The sequence below is a fragment of the Triturus cristatus genome, chromosome 2_2 (genome assembly GCF_964204655.1).
Source record: "Triturus cristatus chromosome 2_2, aTriCri1.1, whole genome shotgun sequence".
NCBI classification, from domain to species: domain Eukaryota; kingdom Metazoa; phylum Chordata; class Amphibia; order Caudata; family Salamandridae; genus Triturus; species Triturus cristatus.
In genome coordinates, this window is record NC_140582.1 from 1077565488 (window position 1) to 1077589191 (window position 23704).

Genomic DNA, 23704 nt, shown 5'->3' on the forward strand with positions numbered 1-23704 from the left:
CGAAACTTTTATTTTTTGATACTCTCAGCAACTACTGAACGGATTTACACCATTTAAAAAAAAGGGCGCTTTCTGAACCCCAAAACTTTCAAGACAGGAGCTGACCGGAGCGCCCCACTAGTTTTGAATATTTCGCGATGATTCATCATCCGGCGCCAAAGTTATTGGGAAAACAAAAAACGCTTTCCCTATGGAAACTAGGTCCTAACTATAACTGCCTATAACTACCTACTGGATATATATATATATATATATGAGACTGCTCAAAGGTTCCCTGACGAGTGAGAGGCACTCTGGCTGCAGCACTGAGGTACAAGCCCTTCGGTAGGTACAGGCGGCGTCAGAATGCGGATAAGTTCAATCAGTGGTTCCGTTCCTGCCTTACGCGTTTCGAAGATCAAACTTCTTCATCAGAGGCTTGCCGGAATCCTGGCGTGCTTGCCGGTCACTGCCTTAAATATATTCATGCGGGATGCCACGCCCCTGGATGGATGACGCACTGCATGCTGGGAAAGGTAGTGCCGGGTAATATCGTCCTTTATGGATGCACTTATTAACTGAAATGGATTACTGGCACTGGATGGGCCTCCGCATGCTGACCCGTCTTTCATCCTATGTTGCAGCCCCACAGTAGGATCGAGAGATATCGGTCCTGATGGCCCCTTTCAAGATTGTAGGGTGATGCTCTCTCGGCGGCCGGGGCGCCGCCTAATATGACTGCTCAAAGGTTCCCTGACGAGTGAGAGGCACTCTGGCTGCAGCACTGAGGTACAAGCCCTTCGGTAGGTACAGGCGTCGTCAGAATGCGGATAAGTTCAATCAGTGGTTCCGTTCCTGCCTTACGCGTTTCGAAGATCAAACTTCTTCATCAGAGGCTTGCCGGAATCCTGGCGTGCTTGCCGGTCACTGCCTTAAATATATTCATGCGGGATGCCACGCCCCTGGATGGATGACGCGCTGCATGCTGGGAAAGGTAGTGCCGGGTAATATCGTCCTTTATGGATGCACTTATTAACTGAAATGGATTACTGGCACTGGATGGGCCTCCGCATGCTGACCCGTCTTTCATCCTGTGTTGCAGCCCCACAGTAGGATCGAGAGATATCGGTCCTGATGGCCCCTTTCAAGATTGTAGGGTGGTGCTCTCTCGGCGGCCGGGGCGCCGCCTAATATGACTGCTCAAAGGTTCCCTGACGAGTGAGAGGCACTCTGGCTGCAGCACTGAGGTACAAGCCCTTCGGTAGGTACAGGTGGCGTCAGAATGCGGATAAGTTCAATCAGTGGTTCCGTTCCTGCCTTACGCGTTTCGAAGATCAAACTTCTTCATCAGAGGCTTGCCGGAATCCTGGCGTGCTTGCCGGTCACTGCCTTAAATATATTCATGCGGGATGCCACGCCCCTGGATGGATGACGCGCTGCATGCTGGGAAAGGTAGTGCCGGGTAATATCGTCCTTTATGGATGCACTTATTAACTGAAATGGATTACTGGCACTGGATGGGCCTCCGCATGCTGACCCGTCTTTCATCCTGTGTTGCAGCCCCACAGTAGGATCGAGAGATATCGGTCCTGATGGCCCTTTTCAAGATTGTAGGGTGGTGCTCTCTCGGCGGCCGGGGCGCCGCCTAATATGACTGCTCAAAGGTTCCCTGACGAGTGAGAGGCACTCTGGCTGCAGCACTGAGGTACAAGCCCTTCGGTAGGTACATGCGGCGTCAGAATGCGGATAAGTTCAATTAGTGGTTCCGTTCCTGCCTTATGCGTTTTGAAGATCAAACTTCTTCATCAGAGGCTTGCCGGAATCCTGGCGTGCTTGCCGGTCACTGCCTTAAATATATTCATGCGGGATGCCACGCCCCTGGATGGATGACGCGCTGCATGCTGGGAAAGGTAGTGCCGGGTAATATCGTCCTTTATGGATGCACTTATTAACTGAAATGGATTACTGGCACTGGATGGGCCTCCGCATGCTGACCCGTCTTTCATCCTGTGTTGCAGCCCCACAGTAGGATCGAGAGATATCGGTCCTGATGGCCCCTTTCAAGATTGTAGGGTGGTGCTCTCTCGGCGGCCGGGGCGCCGCCTAATATGACTGCTCAAAGGTTCCCTGACGAGTGAGAGGCACTCTGGCTGCAGCACTGAGGTACAAGCCCTTCGGTAGGTACATGCGGCGTCAGAATGCGGATAAGTTCAATCAGTGGTTCCGTTCCTGCCTTATGCTTTTTGATGATCAAACTTCTTCATCAGAGGCTTGCCGGAATCCTGGCGTGCTTGCCGGTCACTGCCTTAAATATATTCATGCGGGATGCCACGCCCCTGGATGGATGACGCGCTGCATGCTGGGAAAGATAGTGCCGGGTAATATCGTCCTTTAAGGATGCACTTATTAACTGAAATGGATTACTGGCACTGGATGGGCCTCCGCATGCTGACCCGTCTTTCATCCTGTGTTGCAGCCCCACAGTAGGATCGAGAGATATCGGTCCTGATGGCCCCTTTCAAGATTGTAGGGTGGTGCTCTCTCGGCGGCCGGGGCGCCGCCTAATATGACTGCTCAAAGGTTCCCTGACGAGTGAGAGGCACTCTGGCTGCAGCACTGAGGTACAAGCCCTTCGGTAGGTACAGGCGGCGTCAGAATGCGGATAAGTTCAATCAGTGGTTCCGTTCCTGCCTTACGCGTTTCGAAGATCAAACTTCTTCATCAGAGGCTTGCCGGAATCCTGGCGTGCTTGCCGGTCACTGCCTTAAATATATTCATGCGGGATGCCACGCCCCATGATTTGGACCTTTTGCTGTATAAAATGCTCCACTTATATAGTTGTCTCCCCTGTGTCTCCCAGTGTCTTAAGCCCCCAACCTGCATTACCATTCCTGCGTATTTCTTGTATCGTTTTGCCGCTCCTGGCGTGAGGGCCTGGTTGACTAGTTCCGACAAGTCCGTCCTGCCAGGACCCACAAATCCCTAGGGAAGGGGCTCATCCTCCGTTCCGCCCCTGGGGCCAATTCCCTGAATTTGCCCATCTGTGCTTGTGAAAGTGCATCTGACACTGCATTCTCCACCCCTAGTATGTGATGTGCCTTCAGCTCGCTGTTCCCTTCCAGCTGCAATTTGACCAAGTAACACATTAATCTCAGTACGTCGGGACACCTGGCCATGCACTTTTAATCGCCTGTACTACCCCTTTGTTGTCTGACCAAAGCGTTAGCTTCATGTTCCTCAGCTTCCGTTTCCAAGCAGCTAGTACCACTAAAATGGGAAATAGTTCCAGGAACGTGATGTTGTTGGTGCTCCCAATCTCATGCCAGCTCCTTGGCCACTGCCCTGCGCACCACTCCTTTTCCAGAACTGCCCTGAAACCTATGCTGCCTGACGCATCCATGAGCAAGCCTATCTGTCTGGATGTTACCCAGCCTTCTCTCCATATGAGTAGCCCATTGAAGTCAGCCAGGAATGCGTCCCACATGGACAGGTCCCATTTGACCCCTGCCCCTAGCCTGACGTGGTGGTGTTTTTCAGTGAGCCCAGCCTTTAGCTGCGTTAAGCGCCTGGCAAAGACATGGCCGGCGGGGATTACTCTGGCTGCAAAGTTAAGTTTGTCAATCAATCTTTGTAATTCAAGGAGGGTTGCTTTCTCCTTCCCGTAAATTGACCTTATTTATTCCCTGAACTCCTTCACCTTGTCCTGAGACAGTCTGGATGTACCAGCTCCCGAGTCTAATTCTATCCCGAGGAATGTGAGTTTGGTTGCAGGCCCCACCGTCTTCTCCGCCGTTAGCGGTACTCCCAACTCCCCAGCTAGGTCTTGGAATGCTGCAGGTGTGTCCCCCCACTCTGAGGACCCGGCCCGCCCCACAAACAGGAAGTCATTGAGGTAGTGTAGTTTACCACCCTGAGGGTGGCGGTCGTGCAAGGCCCACTCTAAGAAGATGCGAGATTGCTCAAAATACGCACAGGATACTGAGCACCCGGTAGGCATTGCCTTGTCAATGTACTTTGCCCCCTCTCAATGGTAACCTAGCAAATGGGAACTTATTGGGTGCACCGGCAGGAGGTGGAAAGCCGACTCGATGTCTGCTTTCGCCATGAGGACCCTTCGACCCTCAGCCCTCACTAACTCAATGGCGTTGTCCACATACGCAAACCCCACTGAGCATGCCTCAGGACTGATCCCATTGGTTACCAAGGTGCTCTTGGGAAAAGATAGGTGCTGAATGAGCCATCGTCGGGCAGCTTGTTTCGCTGCTAGAACTCGCCATCGCTGTGGTGGCTACAAGCGATGGGTCGGACTTTTTGCGCCCCTTCTTCACTTCTGCCCTCTTTGGTCCTTTCCCTGTAGGTCTCTGTTCCTTCCTGGTTGCAGGCATCCCATTGGTTTGCTGACTGCTTGGCCCTACGCCTGCGTCCTTGCTCAGGTGCGACTGCTGCATTAAAAAAAATAAAAAACATTGCTTTAGTTAAAAGCAATCACAGACATGGCGGTCTGCTGACCCCAGCAGGCCACCATCCCTGTGTTTTTTTAATTCACAATGGGCCGCAAACTGAGACCTACCTCATGAATATTAATGAGGTAGGTCTATTTTCAACCTACTGTGAAAAGCTATATGTGTGCACATCACTGTTTGCGGTTACCTAATAGCGAATCGCAAAAATTCGCTATTAGGTAATCGCAAACACAAAGCTATGTACATCTGCCCTAAATGATTTGTGGGACCAGATCATGCAAAAGGAGGGAAGACACTGGCACGATATTTACTGTTTGTTTGGCAACGTTGTGTAAATTACATTTCAGTGAATCTGTACCGTCAGAGCCGGTGGTAATTTGATTTATGCCTCCCAGAACAAGTATATAGATTGTGTCAATGTTCTGTTGCAGAGACTCTTTGACAGTTTACCACAAAAATGTAACATTTAATATTTTGCTTAGAAGTACCCACGTTAATGGTCTATCACAAAATGTATTCGTTAATAAATCTAAAACTATGCTTTGTGGTTTGCATTGTAATAATTATTTCAGTTTTCCATGCTACCCAAAACCTGAAGGGGAAAGGTTGTCAGCAGTCGTAAAGTGGCCATTTAGTTGTGACGTGTTTAGCCAGTCGCTTGCTTTACAGCAAGCTGAGATTTGCATTATGGAACCTGTGGTTTGGCTTTTACCATTATACTAAATGAGCTGAAAACTCTAGCATGTGGATGGGGTTGACTAAAACGCTAGAAGGGCTGGAGTTGCCATGTATGACGTAGGGCCACTTGCCGCTGAGCTCTATACAGTGCGATCCTCATAGAATGGTTTAGAGAGGGCCTCCAGATAAGTATTTATCTTCAACGAGAACAAAAACAAATACATTTTCAAGGTTTTATTCTGACTGCTCCGAGATCTTCTCGAATGCTCATTCATGTCAGATATAAGTAGGTAGTCCTATCCTTTAATTTTTTTCCTTTGTTTTTCTACTTATTGTTCTAAAATAGGAAATGTAAAACTGCAAGTTGCATAAAGAAGAGAAAAACCGTCGCTCAATAAATTGCTCACACCTGACATGCTACAGCTTGACAACTCTGGACCTCAACCTGTTTTTGCACCACCCATTTCTTGGCGTGGATGAAAAGCCCAGGCCATCTACTTCATAACTCAGTGGTTTGCAGCGTTAACAGCACACGCCCGACGCCCCTAAAATGAAGAACGTGAGAGAGACAGAAGGGTCACGACGCCTTTCTGATTGCTGGGCCGTCTGTTTGCTTTATGGAGCGCACCTGTTGGGTGCTGCTGCGGTGAGCGGTGCAGGGTTTGGAGCAGCGTTTCAATGACTAACCGTTGGAGACAGCTCGTGTGCTGGACCAACAATGTCTCGTTTCCGAGGCCAGCAACACTCGAAGATGAAGAAGGGTAAACCTTTTGTGAAATGTTGTATATCTGAAAATATGGTGCAAAAAAAACTTCCACAAAAGAAAAATGTCGTTATTTGTAACGCGTGTGCAAATTTCCATATCAGTTCCCCGCAGCTGTGCAGTCTAAACCAGCTGCTTTAGTGGAAATAATTCTTAACTATTGTTGTCTTGTAAGGCTCACTCTGAGAGTACTAGCGGAGCACCGACTTTAAACATGGGTTATAGAATGAAACTCGAACGACCGCAAGAGACCCACATGCTATTCACTATTTCTTTCATGAGGCGCGAATTGTGTTTTGTGTCAAGTTTATGAAAAGGTTGACCCTTATTGGCCGCTCAGTGGGATTTGTCCCTTTGACATTATATGCAAAGCAGGTATCGCTGTGACAGGCAGAGTTGCTTTCACTGAAGAGGTTATATAGAACTGCTGCAGGACCTCCCAAAAGCTCTCCTTTTATTTCAAATGATTTAGCGAAAATCAAACTGGCACCCCCTCACCTCCCTTGAAAAATAATGTTGACCTCTTCCGTGACGTAACTAGGAACAGTATTTCCCAAGTGTTGGTCAGTTTATTTATTAGTTGCCAGTGTGAGATGTCTCTCTCACCAGCCTCTAGCTGTCGGGCTGAGTAATGATATGTGCCGTGGTTGGCCCGCGTCCAGCAGTAGGTGGCTGTGATTGGCCAGAGTGTCATGCTTGTGCACACTGATTGGCTTGTCTTCTCTTTGCTTTTTATTTTCTCAAGCACTGGCTGGCATATTCTGGTTGAAAGAGCTGAGGCGGGATGCAAGGTTTGTAACGTTTTTTTCCTCCATTCCTTCCATTGTTGGGAGGGGAGCCTCTGCGGAGAATGTGGAAATGACGCTTTGTTGAGTGACATAATGAGGCTGGCTTCAATTTGATGCCGTGAAAGGCGTTGGGGTGGGGTGCCTGTGATCCCACGCTGTGCAGTGCTGCTGCGAATGCTACAGGACGCCGAAAAGGGGCCGGCTTGCATATTTAAAAAACCCAAGCAGGACCAGCCTTCGGCTTATTATTTTCCTGCCTTTTCTGGGCTCACGCACTGCTCCCAGCCACATGAACTGACGTCCCTTGATTTCATATAATGTTGGCAATCAGGGGGTCATAAATATTTCAGGCGTGTGGAGCTGCTTCGACCTTTTTTCCTCCAAGGGATTCTTTGTGCGCATGAATGGGAACCTTTCATGTAGAGATGCCTGTGTGAGGGATATACAAAGGCTATTGTTTAGCAGAAGTTTGTGCAAAGAGCTTGTCTCCGGGGCAGGACTGGGACAGCCCATGTAAAGCGATACCAGGAACTGCAGCCTTCTTGTGCCTCCCGGAGCACGTTCCAGAAATGCCAACAAGCGAATGGTGCCAGCAAAAGGGATTGGTGAAGTTGTCGTTTACTTCACATGTGGCGCCTAGCTGAAGGGAGGACAGCTTTTGGATGTGGATAGGTTGCGGGGAAATGATTTCACGTATTTCTTGATGGCGCTGGCATCTACTACGGGACTGTGCCTACCAGAGCTGGTGACGTTCTCAGCTAAAGCACTTATGCCAAAGTTGAATTCTTTTGAAGAATGAATAGGTCAATCTGTTTAAGGCACACTTTGGAAACAATGTCCGATTAAACTGTGATCCCCATTTGTGAGAGACCCCAGTGGTTCAGTCTCCGTTGTGTCTCAAATTCATGTCATCAGTTTACCCACAAACGCTTTTTAAAAGTCTGCCCACGCCTCCAGTTACACCGTAGATGCCAAATGTGGCACCCATCGCCTGGCTTTCAAGCCAAGAGCACGTGTAAGTCAGGGAGTTGCAGTTTTACTTTTACACCGTGCACGCATGGACTGAAACCTCAGCATGTGAAATCGTGACATTTTAAATAGAAGGGACTTTCTGAAAAAGGTGTCGCGTATGACTCGACACCAATTAGAAGCAATGTTCAATCATTTGGATGTGTCTGCATGCATAGAATAAACAGAGGGCACGTATCACCAGCGAGCGCCCTTTGAACCCGAAGCATTACTCTAATTGTATCAATCGAATGGAACTAACCTTACAACTCCCAGAATACAGTGATTTGTTAAATTAACGTCAAAACTGGAAAATGAGTGCACCTTTGACATGGCGTCACCTGGTCGTTATAAGCACGTATTTTATATTTACGACACCTACGAATGAATGAATTACAGCATTTATACTGCACGCAATTCTGAGTGGGTCTCTTGATGCAGCCTGGAAATGTCAAGCTTTTGAAATAAACAATGGAAATCGTACTGGTGTCGGTTAATCCGTAGTAGTTGCTGTGTTTGTTTTGTTTTTGTTCCAGAGTTTTGTGACTATAAAAGTCTGTCAGTAATACTCACTGCCACCTGTTTATGTCCCATTCCTCACGTGCACTATTTCGTTAGAGATTGCAAAAAACACCTATAGGATGATCTACTTGTTCTTGAGCTGGAAAGGTGTGAAATAATTCAATTTGAGGTTGACTTTTTGTGGTTTTTGTAACTTTAGTTAAAGTTTTTCAATAGTTTACTTCCTTAGTTTTGTCTTTAATGACACACTATTTTATCCCAAAGACTAGGGCAGGTGTTAGAACAGGTTTGTACAATCATTAGCATTTTATCGGTATTTCACTTTATTCAGTTGGGCCAATCTAGGAGCTCCCACTGTGGGCCCCTTCCGAATTTTCCCTCTTCTATAAAACCAACATTATGTTGCGTAATTCTGAGCGGTCTAGCTCTAAGACAAAATGTTGACCCCTTAAATCGTTAATCATTCTGTTTAATGCTATGATTGTATTAGGTGTTACAAAATACGAAAGCTTCCTGAATCCTAATAAGTGGTTACCTCGCCTTAGATTGTCCTGTACAATGGTGTGACACCGTTTGTGGCCTTGCCTGCTCTTACGTAGAACTACATATACATTTTTTTTGTGCTATGTAATGACGTGAAACGATGCCTAGTGGGTAAAAATAAACCCAGTTTACACAGCATATATGCTAGTTTTGCAAAACTTGGAGAGCTCTTGGGAATAGCGGACAGAGGGTGTTAGGCTCGAGTGGAGCCTGTCACATTAGCCAGCAAGAAGGAGAATGTATAAACCGGGTAGCCCGGATTGTGAACCCGTTTTCGAAATATTACCAGAGTATACAGTCCTGGCCACGCCGTTATATAAATGCGCCGTCTGATCCCATATATGATGTAATTGGGAGCGTTTAGGAACTGGCTAAACCCTGAACTCAATACCTGCCTTTCAGAGAAGGACTCTAACTTGTCAGGAAGTTTTCTCTCCGCAAGTGCATCTTGGCACCCACGGGTATTTATTTATGCAGGGTATGGTTGTCCTGCAGCGTTCTCTCGATGCGCACTGATAATTCACTGTTTTTGGTACAGTCATATTGCCTCTTTTGATGGTGCCAACATGCATGTTCAGTCGCCAATGTGTGGCTCCAGACCTGGTATGATAGTCCCTCCTCTCTAGTTACTCAAGGCCATGATTTCAATATGTATTGAAAATGTTTTTTATGCCTGTACACATTTAAATATGCATGCTTCATTTTGTTAACATTTCTAGTATATACGTGTTGAGCACCTCGCATGCATTTGATAAGCCCCAGATTGGTGCATTTGTATGGTCCTTAAATTGTGGCAAAGCAGGTGTAAGCTTTCATCATTAGGATTTAAGGGTTCTTACACTGTGGGTTGCGGCCACGGAGAAGTAGAATGTGTTAACCAATCTTTACATATGTTAAGCATACCATCCATTTCCCTTTGTATTACTAGTAGCGTTCATGTACCAGTGCACTTTATAAAATGGTCCCTTTGGTGGCTCTTGCCATTCTTGTCACTCAGGAGGGATTGAAGTCAGGTGCTCACAAAAGTCTTTGCGGAAAAACAATTGCGTTTTGTTAGAAGATGACCTGCTGAATACAAAGTTTTGGAGTGGAAGGATTTCTTTATTCAGAGTCCGTTGATAAGATATAATCTACTGAGAAGGATACAGACATGGATTCCCACAGCAGAACTGAGTTGGTTGGGCTTAAAATTTCTCCCTCTTTCTCGGTTGGGAATATACCTCATATCCTGTAATGTATTAGTTTTTCTTTAAAAAAAAAATATATTCATTTATTTTTTGATTGAAACTCAGCCTAAGCAGTAATATCTCACGTGTTACAAATTTAACGTCGTCAATATTGAACAGTATTGATGGAAACATAGGCAGTACAATACAATAATGCTTGTTCATGTTTCCATCCCCACTCCCCCTTCCTGGGTACCAGACATATCTCGGTAAATGCCTCGCATTTGGCCTTCTCAGAGTATTGTTACTCAGCCTGTGTTGAACCCATTGTACTTATTTGTGTCATGGTCACGCCCTCCTCCAACATTTCCTATCCATAGAAACTCAACCATGGCTGCCAGATCTTCCTAATCGTCCTGGGGCACCCTCTTCCTTTATATACCGTATTTTCCGCCCCCATATACAGATCCATATTAGCTCGTTATTCTGTCTTGGTGGGCATGTCTGGTCTTCCCCCAATACTTAGCAATATCTCGTTTTGCCACTACGATTCCTAGATTACTTAGTAGGAGTTTATACCTGGGAATATGACCCTCTGTAATTATATCTAGGAGAATGTATTTAGGTTCCATTGGGATCTGTATTTCTAGTATACTGTTAAGTTCTTTGACTATCCGGGACCAGTATCTTTGTATGGGTGGACATTCCCATAGCGTATGGATATATAAACCCCTGACCGTTTTAGAGCACAGGCACGTTGGGGTGTCTGCTCTACCCATTCCATGTAGTCTCACTCGGTCATAGTATACTCTATGCAGGACTTTGAACTGTATGAGGCGTAACCTAAGCTTGATCGCTACTTCTCTGGGGTGGATTAGTGCCATTTCCTAGTCAATGTCGTTCAGTGTACCAACCGTTTCTTCCCACTTATTTGTAAGTGTGGTTAATGTGTCTGGGATATTTATTAATCATAGTTTTATATGTCCAGGAGACTGCTTTTCCAAGTATCTCCTCTTGTAACAGTCTTCCTTCTAGCGGTGCGTATTCGGGGATATCGGCTAGCTCAGGTTTTTGGGTCCTCCAGGCGTGTTGCAATTGTATGTATTTATAACTTTGCTTATCAGACAAACTGTATTCGGTTTGGAGCTGTGCAAAAGTAATGAGGTCCCCTTTCCTTAGTATGTCTCCTAATGTCACAATCCCAATAATGTCTCAGCCTTTAAAGCCCTGCAACTTCTCAAACTCTGGAAACCGCTTGCCCTCCCATAATGGTGTGGACCTAGTTGGCCTCTTCTCCCATTTCATCTGCCTCTCCACGCCTTTCCAGGCTTCAATCTCCCTCTGTGTTGCGGGGAGTAAGCTTCGTATTCCAGATCTCCCATATATGTAATGCATGTAAGACAGTTTCTGGAAGTGTAGTCGTTCTAGGGCGTATGTAGGGTGGTCTCCCAGCGCATGTCCCCATTCGTTAATAACTATTAGGTGTGCTGCCCCATTGTAGGCCCTTATGTCTGGGAGGGCAATACCCCTATTGAACTGGCTACGTTGTAATGTTCGGAGTGCTACTTTAGGATGGCCACCGTCCCATAGGAGTGTGCGAACTTAGTCATTAATTGTTGTGAAGATCATATCTGGGATTTTATGATATGTATTTTGCAGTACATCGAGTAGTCTGGGGAGCGTTACCATTTTATACATGGCCGACCTTCCTAGCAATGTCAGCGGGAGACGTCTCCTTCTGGCGACATCTTCTCGAAAGTCCGTCAGCACGCGCTTAATATTGTGTGTAAGGCAAGCAGCTTAATTTGTGGAGATGTACAGACCCAGGTATCGGAACCCATCTTTGGTGATGCATAAGTGTTTCAGCATGGTATATATGTCTGTGGAGGTACCAGTTGATGTTATATCCTGCGTGTTTACCAAATTCCCTGACTAGTTGGAGTATTAGGGATAATGTGGTGTCAGGGCTGGAGATATATAACCGAATATCATCCGCATAGAGGGAAATCCGTTCATCTATCATCTGGCCCTTGGTGCCTGAAAACCCTTTATTTCTGGGTTGGTTCTAATTAGGCATGCCCGTGGTTCTGAGACAAGTGCAAAGAGCAGGGGAGATAATGGGCAGCCCTGTCTAGTGCCTCTTTGAATGGGGAATGCAGCGGACTTTACCCCGTTTACTCTGACTCTTGCCCTAGGATTTGTATATAACAAGTCAACCCATGTCTGGAAATTCCTCCCAAAACCCAGTTTTGAGAGTAGTTGCCTCATAAATGTCCAAAGGACTGTGTCAAACGCTTTTTCCGCGTCTAAGGACAGCAGCATCAGCGGAAGAGGTAATTGTTTCGCGGTGTCTAGCCAGTTCGCTAATCTACTTAAGTTAAGGCGTGTGGCCCACTTCGGCACGAAGCCCGATTGGCCCCTGTGAATCAGGGATGTAATAACTGTTAATAGTCGTGTTGCTGAAATAGAGGCCAAGATTTTAGTTTCAACATTCAATAGGGAGATGGATCGGTAGGATCAACATCTCTCCGAAGGTTTGCCAGATTTTGGTATAACCACCACAGTGGCTTGGCAGAGGTCTGGTTGCAGCCTCCCCTCTTCTCTTACCGCCCTGAACATGTTTAATAGGCGGGGCGCCAATAGGCCACTCAGTGGTACTGTGACCTGAGAGGAACTTGGCAGCTTTTCCAGCAACGCCACATGGTTTTTCTTTGCTCTCTAAATTCTGCTGCTCTCTACTGATGATGGGCTCAACCCAGAAACACGTGTCTAGAGATATACTGAAATGTCTGCACCAACTTTGGTGAAAAACTCCAGCTAATTTTGAAGTAGGTTTGCACTGCGTACTGCATTTACCAGGATGCAAAGGGGCGAACTGTGCTGGGACTGTGAGGCAGTGTGCTCCCAACCCCCATTCTGTGTTGACAAGCAGGAGTCAATAAGTCTCAGTCTCTTGCCATCGTGTAGAATAGGTCAGTGTTATTAACACCTTGCCAAACCAATCTTAAGTTGTCATTAGAGGGAGTCCGATTCCTGGCACCTCACTCGTTTTTGTATGTCGGCCTGGGAGAGAATCTCAACACTATTTTAATTGGATTGTGGTCACCATGTAGGGACAACCTCGGCTTTCAATAAGCAGTCCTCGAGTAGGTGAGATAAAGACAATAAATAGTAGTGGCACTGCCCCTGCCTTTGAACGTTGGCTCTGGGGAATTATTATTATTTGTTGTTGCAGCAATTTCCATAACATTGATTACATTGTGATTTCTCAGGTGTTTGCGGAGTCCCTCGCCCCTACTACAAGCTTGCACTCTACTGCCTGGCCCTATAGTTGCAGTTTTTTCCTTGGGAATCTTGGCATTAAAATCACCCCCCAAACAAATGCCAGCCATGTTATCAAATCCATTACAATACTGTAAGGTGTTAACAAAATCGAATAAATTAATAAAATTTGGATAAGTGTGGTATAAAAATCGTTATTCTAAAAATTGAGTAGACAAATAGCTACTCACCTTTTATATATTAGGGCTTGAAATTTGTCACTTTTTGTATGTAGGACTTTGGCACTACCTCCTGTAGCGATATTTACCCAAATGGAAAGGCCACCCTGCCTAGTTTGGAAATTGGAGCAACAGTGTTAAAACATTCAAACCCTTCAATATATAAATCTTGTGTGGCCCAGGTCTCCTGGAACATCAGAATGTCTTGCTGTCTCGCCAGTTCTAGCCAATCCGGTAAATGTATTTTTGACTGTAAACCAGCAACATTCCAACTTCATATGTTTAAATCTGAATCAATGGAAGCCTTAGTTAGAGCAGCATGGTTACATATCTCGGTTGATAGTGGGGGGGCTTTTGGTATAGGGTCAACATCATTAATTTCCAGTGATGGTAAAAGTCAGTCCTGGATGTCCAGATCAGACAATGCAGAGAATCTGTTATACTATTATATACAGTTGAAAAGGCAGGCTCTTGTGTAGGGAGCCCAGGAGTCGGTTTATAAAAGTAACCCAACGGTAGTGACCAAATGTGCGTGGGGTTAGTTGTATCCTCCTGTACCCTCAATAATAATCTTACCATAGATGGTCTACGGAAATTAATCACAATACAGTCCCCTTCTATGTTCTTTGACGACACTCACCCACCTTTCTCTTCGTACCATGATGATCTCATTCATGTTTGACACATTGAACCTCCTATATTTGGATAACCAATCCATGAATTTATTGCGCAGTTGGTCCCAGGTTTCCCTTTGTTCCTTCTTAAGGGTTGGTACCCCTGCCAACACCAAGACTTCGGGACAAGCTGCTGATGGCAATCCCAAGACATCCTTATTAAGCCCAGGAGGATTTCTGCACAGAGTATCAAGCGCATTACTGCTTGGTCTGCCTAAATTTGGGTGCTCACCAACTGAACAAATGGCAGGTTAAAAAGGAAGGTTGGGGGCATGTTTGGAGCATTCCCAACCACGTGTGATGGACCATTATTAGTGGAGGGATGTGCTAACACTTCATTAAACTTAGGTAGAAAACACTCCTTGACTTGGCTATGTGTTCTGTTTGAGCTTCCAATTAAAGGACCAGAGGACGGGGATGGGCTGATGAGGGAGGGGTTAATATTATGCAGAGCCCTAGGTGTCATGATTGATCCCTCCCCGTGATAGCAATAGTTTGGGTAGTCTCTTGTTGACTCTGCTTGTTCATAAGGATGTCCAAGTGGTCTAGAAGCTTCCATTAGGATGTAAATTTCATGTCTATCATATCCTTGATCCATGCAGCGACCGTGTCGATAAAAGTATCCCCAAAACCCTTGTGGTCAGGTGCCCCAAATACCGCCTCAGCCTGTCTGAGTACAAGTGGAACAGCTTAGCTTCCCATTTGATGTAACTTCTGGGATTCTAACACTTGTCGAGGGCTGTATCCATGAGGGCAAACGGGTGCGGGTTGAGCTGGTGTGAGTGGGTTGTTTCCGCTTTAAACAGATGGGCTTCCCAGTCTTGCTTTTGCGCTTAGCCACTGGGACTACAGTGGTTATTGGTGTTCTGTAGTCAGTCGTGACTCGGCAGTATCATGTCCTTGTGGACTCTCACTAAAAAGTACTGTGTTGTTAGGACCGGATCTCTGACGCAGGGGAGTGCAGAGTACGGTACTCTATGCAAGGGTTGGTGCAGGTGTAGAATCAACTAGAGCTCCTCCAGCTAAGAGACCATTCTGTAGAGCCTCACTTCCCAAGGACAAACGTCGCTCAGTTAGTTCAATCTCACTAGACGCGATGCTATCAACCCTTTCCAACATGCTGTCAATGCTGGTGGTAGAGGGGCGCGCAGGCAATGTCCCAGTAAGTTTCCCCATCTTGAATGCTTAGGGCCTACTCTTGTCAATGAAAGAATTATAAATGGGCACAACGCCTCGGACCTCTTGAATAGTGTTGGTTGAAAGAGAGTTGGCCCAGCCCAGCCTCTGCCGGCCACTGATGGACGCAGACGGGCCCACCCGCGTGCGTCCTGCGCTGCGGGAGCCTCCGGTGGTCTTTATGTGCCTCACGTCCACAGTGCAGGCTGGGGCTTAGAGTCCTTCCCCCTGTGGCAGTCGCCAAGGTCATGAACGGGCTCCCTCGCTGCGGGAGCCTCTGGTGGTGTCCATGCGCCTCCTTGCGCAGCAGAGAAAGCGTTGGCGTCTCGGTCGCAATGCAGGCTGGGGCTTAGAGTCCAGACTCCCCTCCCCCTGCGGCAGCCAACAAGTTCAAGAACGGGCTCTTTTTATAGATCCAATATAACGCAGGAGCCATGAGATGATATCCCCTCCCCCCCCCCCCCCCCCCCCAAAATTTCTTTATTCTTCACATCAAACTGCAGCCCAGCCAACGCATTTCGCCCAACAAGGGACTTCATCAGAGATTAGATATTTCTTGGCATTCCCTTACTGGATACGTGTAAGTGGTTGTGTTGCATCTTTCTGCTTAACCTTGCAGGTCCCACTGGGGGTACAGATGGTCAGCCTTCTCTCTTTTCTGGTCCATACTCCGCCATCGTGTCTGCCGAGACACTGCCACCTGTAGTAGCTTTCGTTCTCGTTGGTGTGTATATATATATATGTGTGTGTGTATGTATGTATGTATGTATATATATATATATATATATATATATATATATATATATATATATATATATATATATATTCACTGAAAAAGCCATAGGTTTCACACATGTTATAGTTAGCTGGACATTTTACTCATAAAAAACCAATGAAATTCCCCCGTTATAGTTAGTGCAGGCAACTATAACTCACGCGACCGCAATCCTCTGCTGATGCTAATACTGTATTTAGACACTTATTTGCCCATGTCTTCTTCCATTAAATTTTAGCTATACATATATTACAAATATTTTTTTTTCATAAAGACACATATGTCATCAGCAGAGGATTGCGGTCGCGTGAGTTATAGTTGCCTGCACTAACTATAACGGGGGAATTTCATTGGTTTTTTTATGAGTAAAATGTCCAGCTAACTATAACATGTGTGAAACCTATGGTTTTTTCAGTGAATTTGCAAGGTTTTTTAAATGCTAATTCCTAACTATAACGTGTGTGAAACCTATGGTTTTTTCAGTGAATTTGTACGGTTTTTTAAATGCTAAGTTACTTTACGCCGTTCGTGGCGTGCGCGCCCACTTAACGCAGTTCGTTCCGTGCGCGCACGGTGCGCTTCGCGCATAGTGAGCACGCGGTGCGCTTCGCGCACCGCGCGCCCACTTTACGCAGTTAGTGCCGTGCACGCACGGTGGGCACGCGGTGCGCTACGTTACGCTCGATGGGCCATGTACGCACGATGCGCTTCGCGCACCGTCCGCACACGGAGGAGATATTATGCGCTACGTCGTGAAAGGTAAACAATTCAATTTTCACATAGAAAATATAGGCCATGCGCAAAAGGTGACCTCCGGGCACCTTTTGCACACGGGGGGGGGGGGGGGGGGGGGAATAAGTGGATAATTTTTTTTTAATAATTATTTTTTACCGTACGCGTACGGTAAGCGTAATCGCCGTTTTTTCAAAAAAATATAAAATTGATTTTTTGGCCTTGGGGGTTCTTATGAGACACCTTAATCAAGGCTAGGTGGTTAGGAGCTGTCTAACATGCACCTTTACATGTTGTGAACCTTTGTTTTGCTTCCCCCCCTCAGAGTGCGAGAGAGAAAATGGCGGCCGCCGCTTCCTGGTTTCGACCGATTCGAATGTTTACTAAGATCAAACAGCCAATCAGAATCGCGCTCGGCGCCGTACGCGTACGGTAAGCTTACCGTAAGCGCACGGTAAGCGCACCGTAAGCTGCCACAGATATATATATATATATATTGATTTAAATGCTATTTTCTCAGGAACTACTGAACAGATTTACACCAGACCTACAAAAGGCACTTCCTTGACCTGTAGACTACCTCTCTGCCAAATTTCAAGTAGCTCTGTTCAGCCGTTCGGGCTGTAGCTGTGTCTAAAGGTCCTATGGAAAAATGCATGGGAAAAAACGCGTTTTGGGACCCCCCTATTTTCTCAGGCCCCGCTTGACGAATCCCCCCGAGAATTTCAGGGTAGGAGCATAGCGCCCCATTCGTTTTGAAAATTTCGCGAGGATTCGTCGACCGGCGCCAAAGTTATTCCAAATAGAATGTTGCGGTTTTCCTATGGAAACAGGGTCCTAACTAAAACTACCTACTGGCGACCGCCAGTAGGTAATATATATATATATATATATATATATATATACACAATATAGTTAAGTTTACAAATTAAGATTAAAACCACTCATCTTTAAATTATAATAAGCACCACAATCCAGAACTACTGCAGTAGCTATGCAAACCGTAACTCGCACACCAGATGCAATACCCTATGTCCAACTTGCAGCCAACCCCCACGTTTTGGCAGTCGCAGCATACATTTTTTAACTTATGACCAACCGATCAGACTGGCGTTTTCAAAAATTATCAACGCATGACAGGAGAAAAAGCTTTCTTATCCAATGGTTTTGCAAATCCGTGGATGATTCGCAAAGTTGTAAAATGTAACTTCTTCAAGGCCCAGTGGAACAATTTTTAAATGCCAATTTCTCAAAAACTACTGAACAGATTTACACCAAACAGGCTAAAGCATTTCTTTGAGTAAGTTTCTGTTTTAATGCCATTTTTGTTGTAATTCTGTTCTGCTGTTTTGTTTCTTTAAAAAGGTGCACAGAATCCTAATGTACTTCAAATGGGAAATATCACTTTTGGCACCCCCATTTTTAGGCCCCTGTTTGATCTGCACGAAACGGGCCATGGAAAACCTAAATTGGATGTGTTATTTTCTAACCTAACCATAAATTGAGGCATGCCGTCGCTGCAGTCCCTACCAAAAATAAGGTAATTGGTGTGATATTTATCACACCAGATAAACTCCGACTCCACTGAGTTGTAATTGATCGGGTGCTATAAAGCTCAACCAATTCAGAGTTTTGGGTGAATATCATATGGATTTTGGTGCTTATCACAACAAAATCCGCGTGTCCTGATAAATAACTGGTATTTTTACTCCTAAATTTAAGCAGCTTTGAACTGCCAATATTTATCACAAAACTTATAATTACGAAATGTCCAGTATAAGCAGTTACCGCACCTATCACAAATTAAGAGTAGCCTAGAACAAGCATTTGCAATGCAATCGGTCTCGCATTTGTGAAAGTTAGAGCCATTTGTATTGTAAATGATAAAAAAAATGTTTTACGTATGTTTGTGTTTTCAGTGGAATGGATGTATGTTGTTTGGTGTGATATTATGTTTGTATTGCGTGTGGTGGAATTGTGTGGCGTTTCGCGAATTTGTGTGTGTGTGGAATTATGTTGTACAGTGAATACTTAGAAATTCTGAGGGTCAGGTAGTTTGTGTATGAATCACCTGTGTAGGAGGTGTATGGGAGGGGTGTGCAAAGTGGAGACAGGGCAATCTCATGGGCTGCTGGAAGGAGCGTTGAACCCTCTGCTTGTGCCCTCGGAGAGATTAGAGAGGGGGCCAGGTTGAGCTTGTGCCTGTAGCCCCTTATGGACATATATTGATTTTACTAGGTGCAGATTCATATCTGGTAATATCAAATGCTGTTTTCTCGCACTTGACAATATTGGATGCTTCAACACTGGTGTTTTTGTGATCGGAAACAGGAGTGGGAGGGGTGTACCCCTCCGCTGTGTATGTAATGGGGCACCCAGGAGTGTTGATGCAGTGAATGTCAAAAGCGGGGCTACTGGAAAGTTGATTGAGAGGTGCTTGAGAGACCAGCAAATACGTTATTGTGTTGATTAAGTAGAGGAGGGTAGATATTATAAAAACAATTAAATACATCAAGGCTGTGAATCCTGTGGACGAGATGGAATAAGAGAAGAATTTGAATATCTTAAAGGTATACAGCAGAAGAGGAGAATGTGAGATTAGAGTGACATGTATATACAGTAGAGAAAGGAGAATGGAGATGAGAGAATTATTTAAATACTAGTATTGTATACCATGACAATTTATTGTAGCAAGAAATATTTTGGTTCAATATCATGTACACTATTATCATTTACTAAATATTGCTGCTGATCTATGTCTGCTTGCAATGCATGTGTCTATAAAGCTAGGGGCTTGTTGTACCTTTATGGAGTCAGGCTTCGTTTTTAGGTCTCGCCTGACCCAGCGCATGCGCTGGTCTGGCAAGACTTATTGAGAGGGCTCCAAAAAGTGCTACCTGGCCAGCCTAGAGCTACAGTGCATGTGCGCGGGCGCGCGCGCCGCGCTTTACCGTGATTACTTTCACTTTAGCGGCCGCACGGCCGCTTTGATGTTTGAGCGTGATCGCGATCACTTTCAATTTCGCGGCCGCTTGGCATAGCCAATAGGTCTCGCTTTTGGGACCTTATAAGTATTTAGTTATGCACTTATAAGGTCCCAAAGGCGAGACCTATTGGCTATGCCAATGCTTGTTATTTGTGCTCTTGTTACTATAATTTTAAAATCAACAAAGTTATGTGCATTTAAGTACACAGGAGGTTTAAATATCTCAAGACTATTGTTATGGTAGACGAGAGGGAGGTAACTGGTTGAGAGTGTGAAACATAATGAGTAACCTTACTCCCCAGCCCCTGTGCCCGTTATTCCCCTTTCTCCGTTTGAACCCTAACTGTTATGGCCTGTGGTGTGCATGAGGTTTGTTACAGAAGCCACCTTAGTAGGTCCATTTACAGGACGTTTTTTGTCAAGATACCTTATGGAGACTGTGAGCAAGGAACACATAATCGTATTAGAATGGTCACATGTGCAAAAGTTTCTATTTTTATAAGTTTTATTTCATCAAAACAAAAAGTATTTATTTTACTGATTCCTCATGGGAATAAGTATTTTTGTATTTCTTAAACCATTTTATTTTACTCCCTTATTGCCCATAAAACGTGTTCTTTTGTAAAAGTCGCCCTTCTCCCCAGGTCTAATAAAAACGGTGCTGTTAGAAATAATTTAACAAACCACAGAAAAGCTGTGCTTGAAGAATTGTGAACGAAATGCCCTTTTACTGACATTGTCTGCTTCCAGTGGGCATAAGAATGAAAAAGATGTGTTAATTACGAGATGTCACTGAAAGGATTGCTCATATAATGTTGCACACATCTGTGGTGCTTTGACGCTGGAGCGGCCCCCGGTTCCTTAATCTGTCTGTTCTCAATGCTTGGTAATGCTGGAAGAACAGGGAAGTTAATCCGGGAGAGAACAAAAAGTGGAAGACAAAGAGATGAGCCAGATGCTGCCCCTTGATTTGCTCGATCGAGCCCCGGACTCCTCAAGGGACTACTGTATGTCTTTCGGGTCTGCTGGGGCACTGCCAATGATATCTGTTGATTGCTGACTGCAACAAGCTACGAGAAGGGGAGGGGACTGAGTATTACGAGGCCCAGAAATGCTTACAAGGCAGGAAGTATCATCAGCGGGCCGATGGGACACTTCTTTAAGAACCCATCTACTGACAGGATGCATCTGGAAGAGTGATATGAACTATTGTTTTTTTTTACATACTAATGTAGCAGGCACAAAAGCGCGAAGTTATTACCAATGTAGCGCGACAGTAAAAAATAACATTACAAAAGCACAACGTTAACAAGACCAGGAAGAAACAAATGCACGCTCCGAGGTAATGTGGGGACGGGACGGGGGTGGGCTAAAGAGGCAGGAATTATGAGTCTGCAAGCCACGCACAAAAAAAAAAAGCTTTGGCATAGCCACTAGGTCTCGCCTTTGGGACCTTATAAGTGTTTAGCCATGCAACAGTTGCATAACTAAATACTTATAAGGTCCCAAAAGCGAGACCTATTGGCTATGCAAAGCGGCCGTGCGGCCGCGAAAGTGATCACGATCAAACATCAAAGCGGCCGCGAAAGTGAAAGTAATCGCGGTGATGCACGGTGCGCGCGCACATGCACTGTAGCTCTAGGCTGACCTGGTAGCACTTTTTGGAGCCCTCTCAATAAGTCTCGCCAGACCAGCGCATGCGCTGGGTCAGGCGAGATCTAAAAAAAGGGCCTGTGTCATTTTACAGTGCACCTTCTTGCTGATGATCAACATACGGGTTCTGGTGCCTTAAGGGTCGATGCTTGAACGTGTATGCTCTTAAATGTAATATGATATCAGGGCTTTCACCCAAAACAATGCATATTTAGCCAAAGAAGAACACATGTGGACCAGATCAAACTAGAATTTTCTCCAATCCAGACTAGAATTTTCTTCAAACACATTGGAGACTTTTCTGTTCTCTAGTCTCTACATTTAGCTTCACTGCCACACCTTCAGGCCTCCATTGTCTTGCATCAGACAGTGCTCTAACTAGCTAAATGTCATCTCTCTGCACTGACTACCTATATTAGCCAACCACTCCTTAAAACACAAATAGGAGTCTTTTGCAGTACCCAAGTAATATATAATTCCCTTCCTTAACATTACAATTCCTAAACCACAAAGTTCAACTTGTATCATCTCTAATAACGACTTAATTTCCCAGACAGGTGTTCAAGTGGGCAGAACAGGAGAATTGGCTCACCAATTAGGCATTATCTTTTGGGCTCCTAGGACCGATTAATGTACGTGCTTACGGGTCAAGGATACCTACCACTACCTCTCCTGCTTTCCCCTCATACTTTTACCGCAAAACGTTCACGTCTTAATTAGTAAACGTATTGATCATGTTTTTTTGTTTTTATTTAATAAAGGTTAAATACCCCAACATTATCTCGTTTTGATTTTTATGCTGACACTACTGCCTAATGATAAAATGTCCCTTGTCAATATGGATTATATTCAGTTATTTTATTATCAAATATTTTAAATTAAGAAATATACCCTAGCCTTACTGCAAACCCTAACTCTCTCCCTGTGTTATGTTCTAATACTCAGTTAGAACTCTTTTAAATTAAATTGTGTTAAGGAAACGTCACCCTAACTATAATGCTAACCCTAATTAATGTTAATTACATGCATTTATAAATATACATGAACTTTACCCTAACCATCTTGACAATCCTAATGCTAAGAAGTGTTTATTATTTACTCTGAAAACTTTAATAGAATTCACTTACCTTAACCTAAAATTAATATTTTATACATTGTATTTGATCTCAGATTAATTCAGTGCTGTTTTTTTGTTTTAACAACAATATCTAAAGTAATTGTAGTTATTCCAGTCTATGCAATGTAATTATTTTTTAAATTGTGCGTTAAATAGGGTCAGAAGTAATAAAATATTTTTCGTTTAATTAAATTCCTTTAAAATAAATGAATGTTAAGTATTTTCTCTTTTACGCTGTGACAAAGTAATGATGTACTATGGAAAGTCAATCAAGGTAATGGTGCTTTAGAGGTTATTTTGTCAAAGTAATGGTTAATAATAGAGAGATTGTTTGATAGATGTTATGCATGGTGATATATTGTCTTCTTAGGTCCTGTGATCTCTTGCAGACAGTTCCTCCTCAATCATTTTCTCACAACTTATCTGTCAGCTTGGCCTTAGGACTGGTCCAAAAAGTCCTGATCAAATGTTGCCTGTTTCTGGGCAGTCTACCTCCTCTTTTTCATAGGTGACTATCAGTGGGATAGCTCTAGGTTTCTGGCCTTGTTTTAAATGAGCATGGTGTTAAATTGAACCTTCTTCTAAGTGAGTCCGTATTAGGGCTGGTGAAAGCAGTCTGATAGAAAACTAAACTCCACCTCAGCAATACAAACATGCCCACTGTGCTGATTGTGTGTCACAACTGCTCAGGCAGGTGCATTCCTACCTCGCCCATTCAGCTTCTTTAACTGTATGCTGAGGCCTACGTACTGTCTGTTGTGGTGGGATGTTACTTTAGAGATTTCTGCAAAGAATGTGCCAAATAGGCTAGATTTGAACCAGGGGCATCCCATCCCATCTCAGCTTCTTGAATCCTAAATTTCACTTACGTGCATGTATCTCATGTGTACAAGGCTGCATTATCATCTTTAAGTCCCTAATTCCCCTCGAATACCCATCTCTTCAGACACCCACCATCCATTGCTGTCTGTGTCTGTGCTATTGCTCTCATCCATCAGAACAGTCGGGGAGGCTAAATGATCTGGCTCATGGTGAATGTAGGAATATAACAAGCATTTACAATGCAATAGGTCTCGCATTTCGCGGGTTTGAGCTATTGGCATTGTAAATGACAATTCCTTTTATTTATGTTTTTGGTTTTTAAAACCTAAATAAAAGGCATTGTCATTTACAATGCCAAT

At 44.8% G+C, this 23704-nt stretch overlaps 1 protein-coding gene across 7 annotated transcripts in view; it reads left to right on the forward strand.

Moving 5' to 3' along the window:
• Positions 1-23704, forward strand: part of CTBP1 (C-terminal binding protein 1) — a 2306313-nt gene that overhangs the window by 939620 nt on the left and 1342989 nt on the right. The window contains exon 1 of one of the 7 annotated variants that reach the window (XM_085642593.1): positions 5724-5881. The exons of 2 other annotated variants lie outside the window; for them this stretch is intronic. In XM_085642593.1, the coding sequence (XP_085498719.1) occupies positions 5839-5881 (43 nt within the window). In that variant the 5' untranslated portion in view covers positions 5724-5838. Of the gene's footprint in view, positions 1-5723; positions 5882-6641; positions 6675-23704 lie in introns of those variants that run through there. 4 more of the 7 variants (XM_085642596.1, XM_085642599.1, XM_085642597.1 and 1 more) reach the window with 4 other exon arrangements.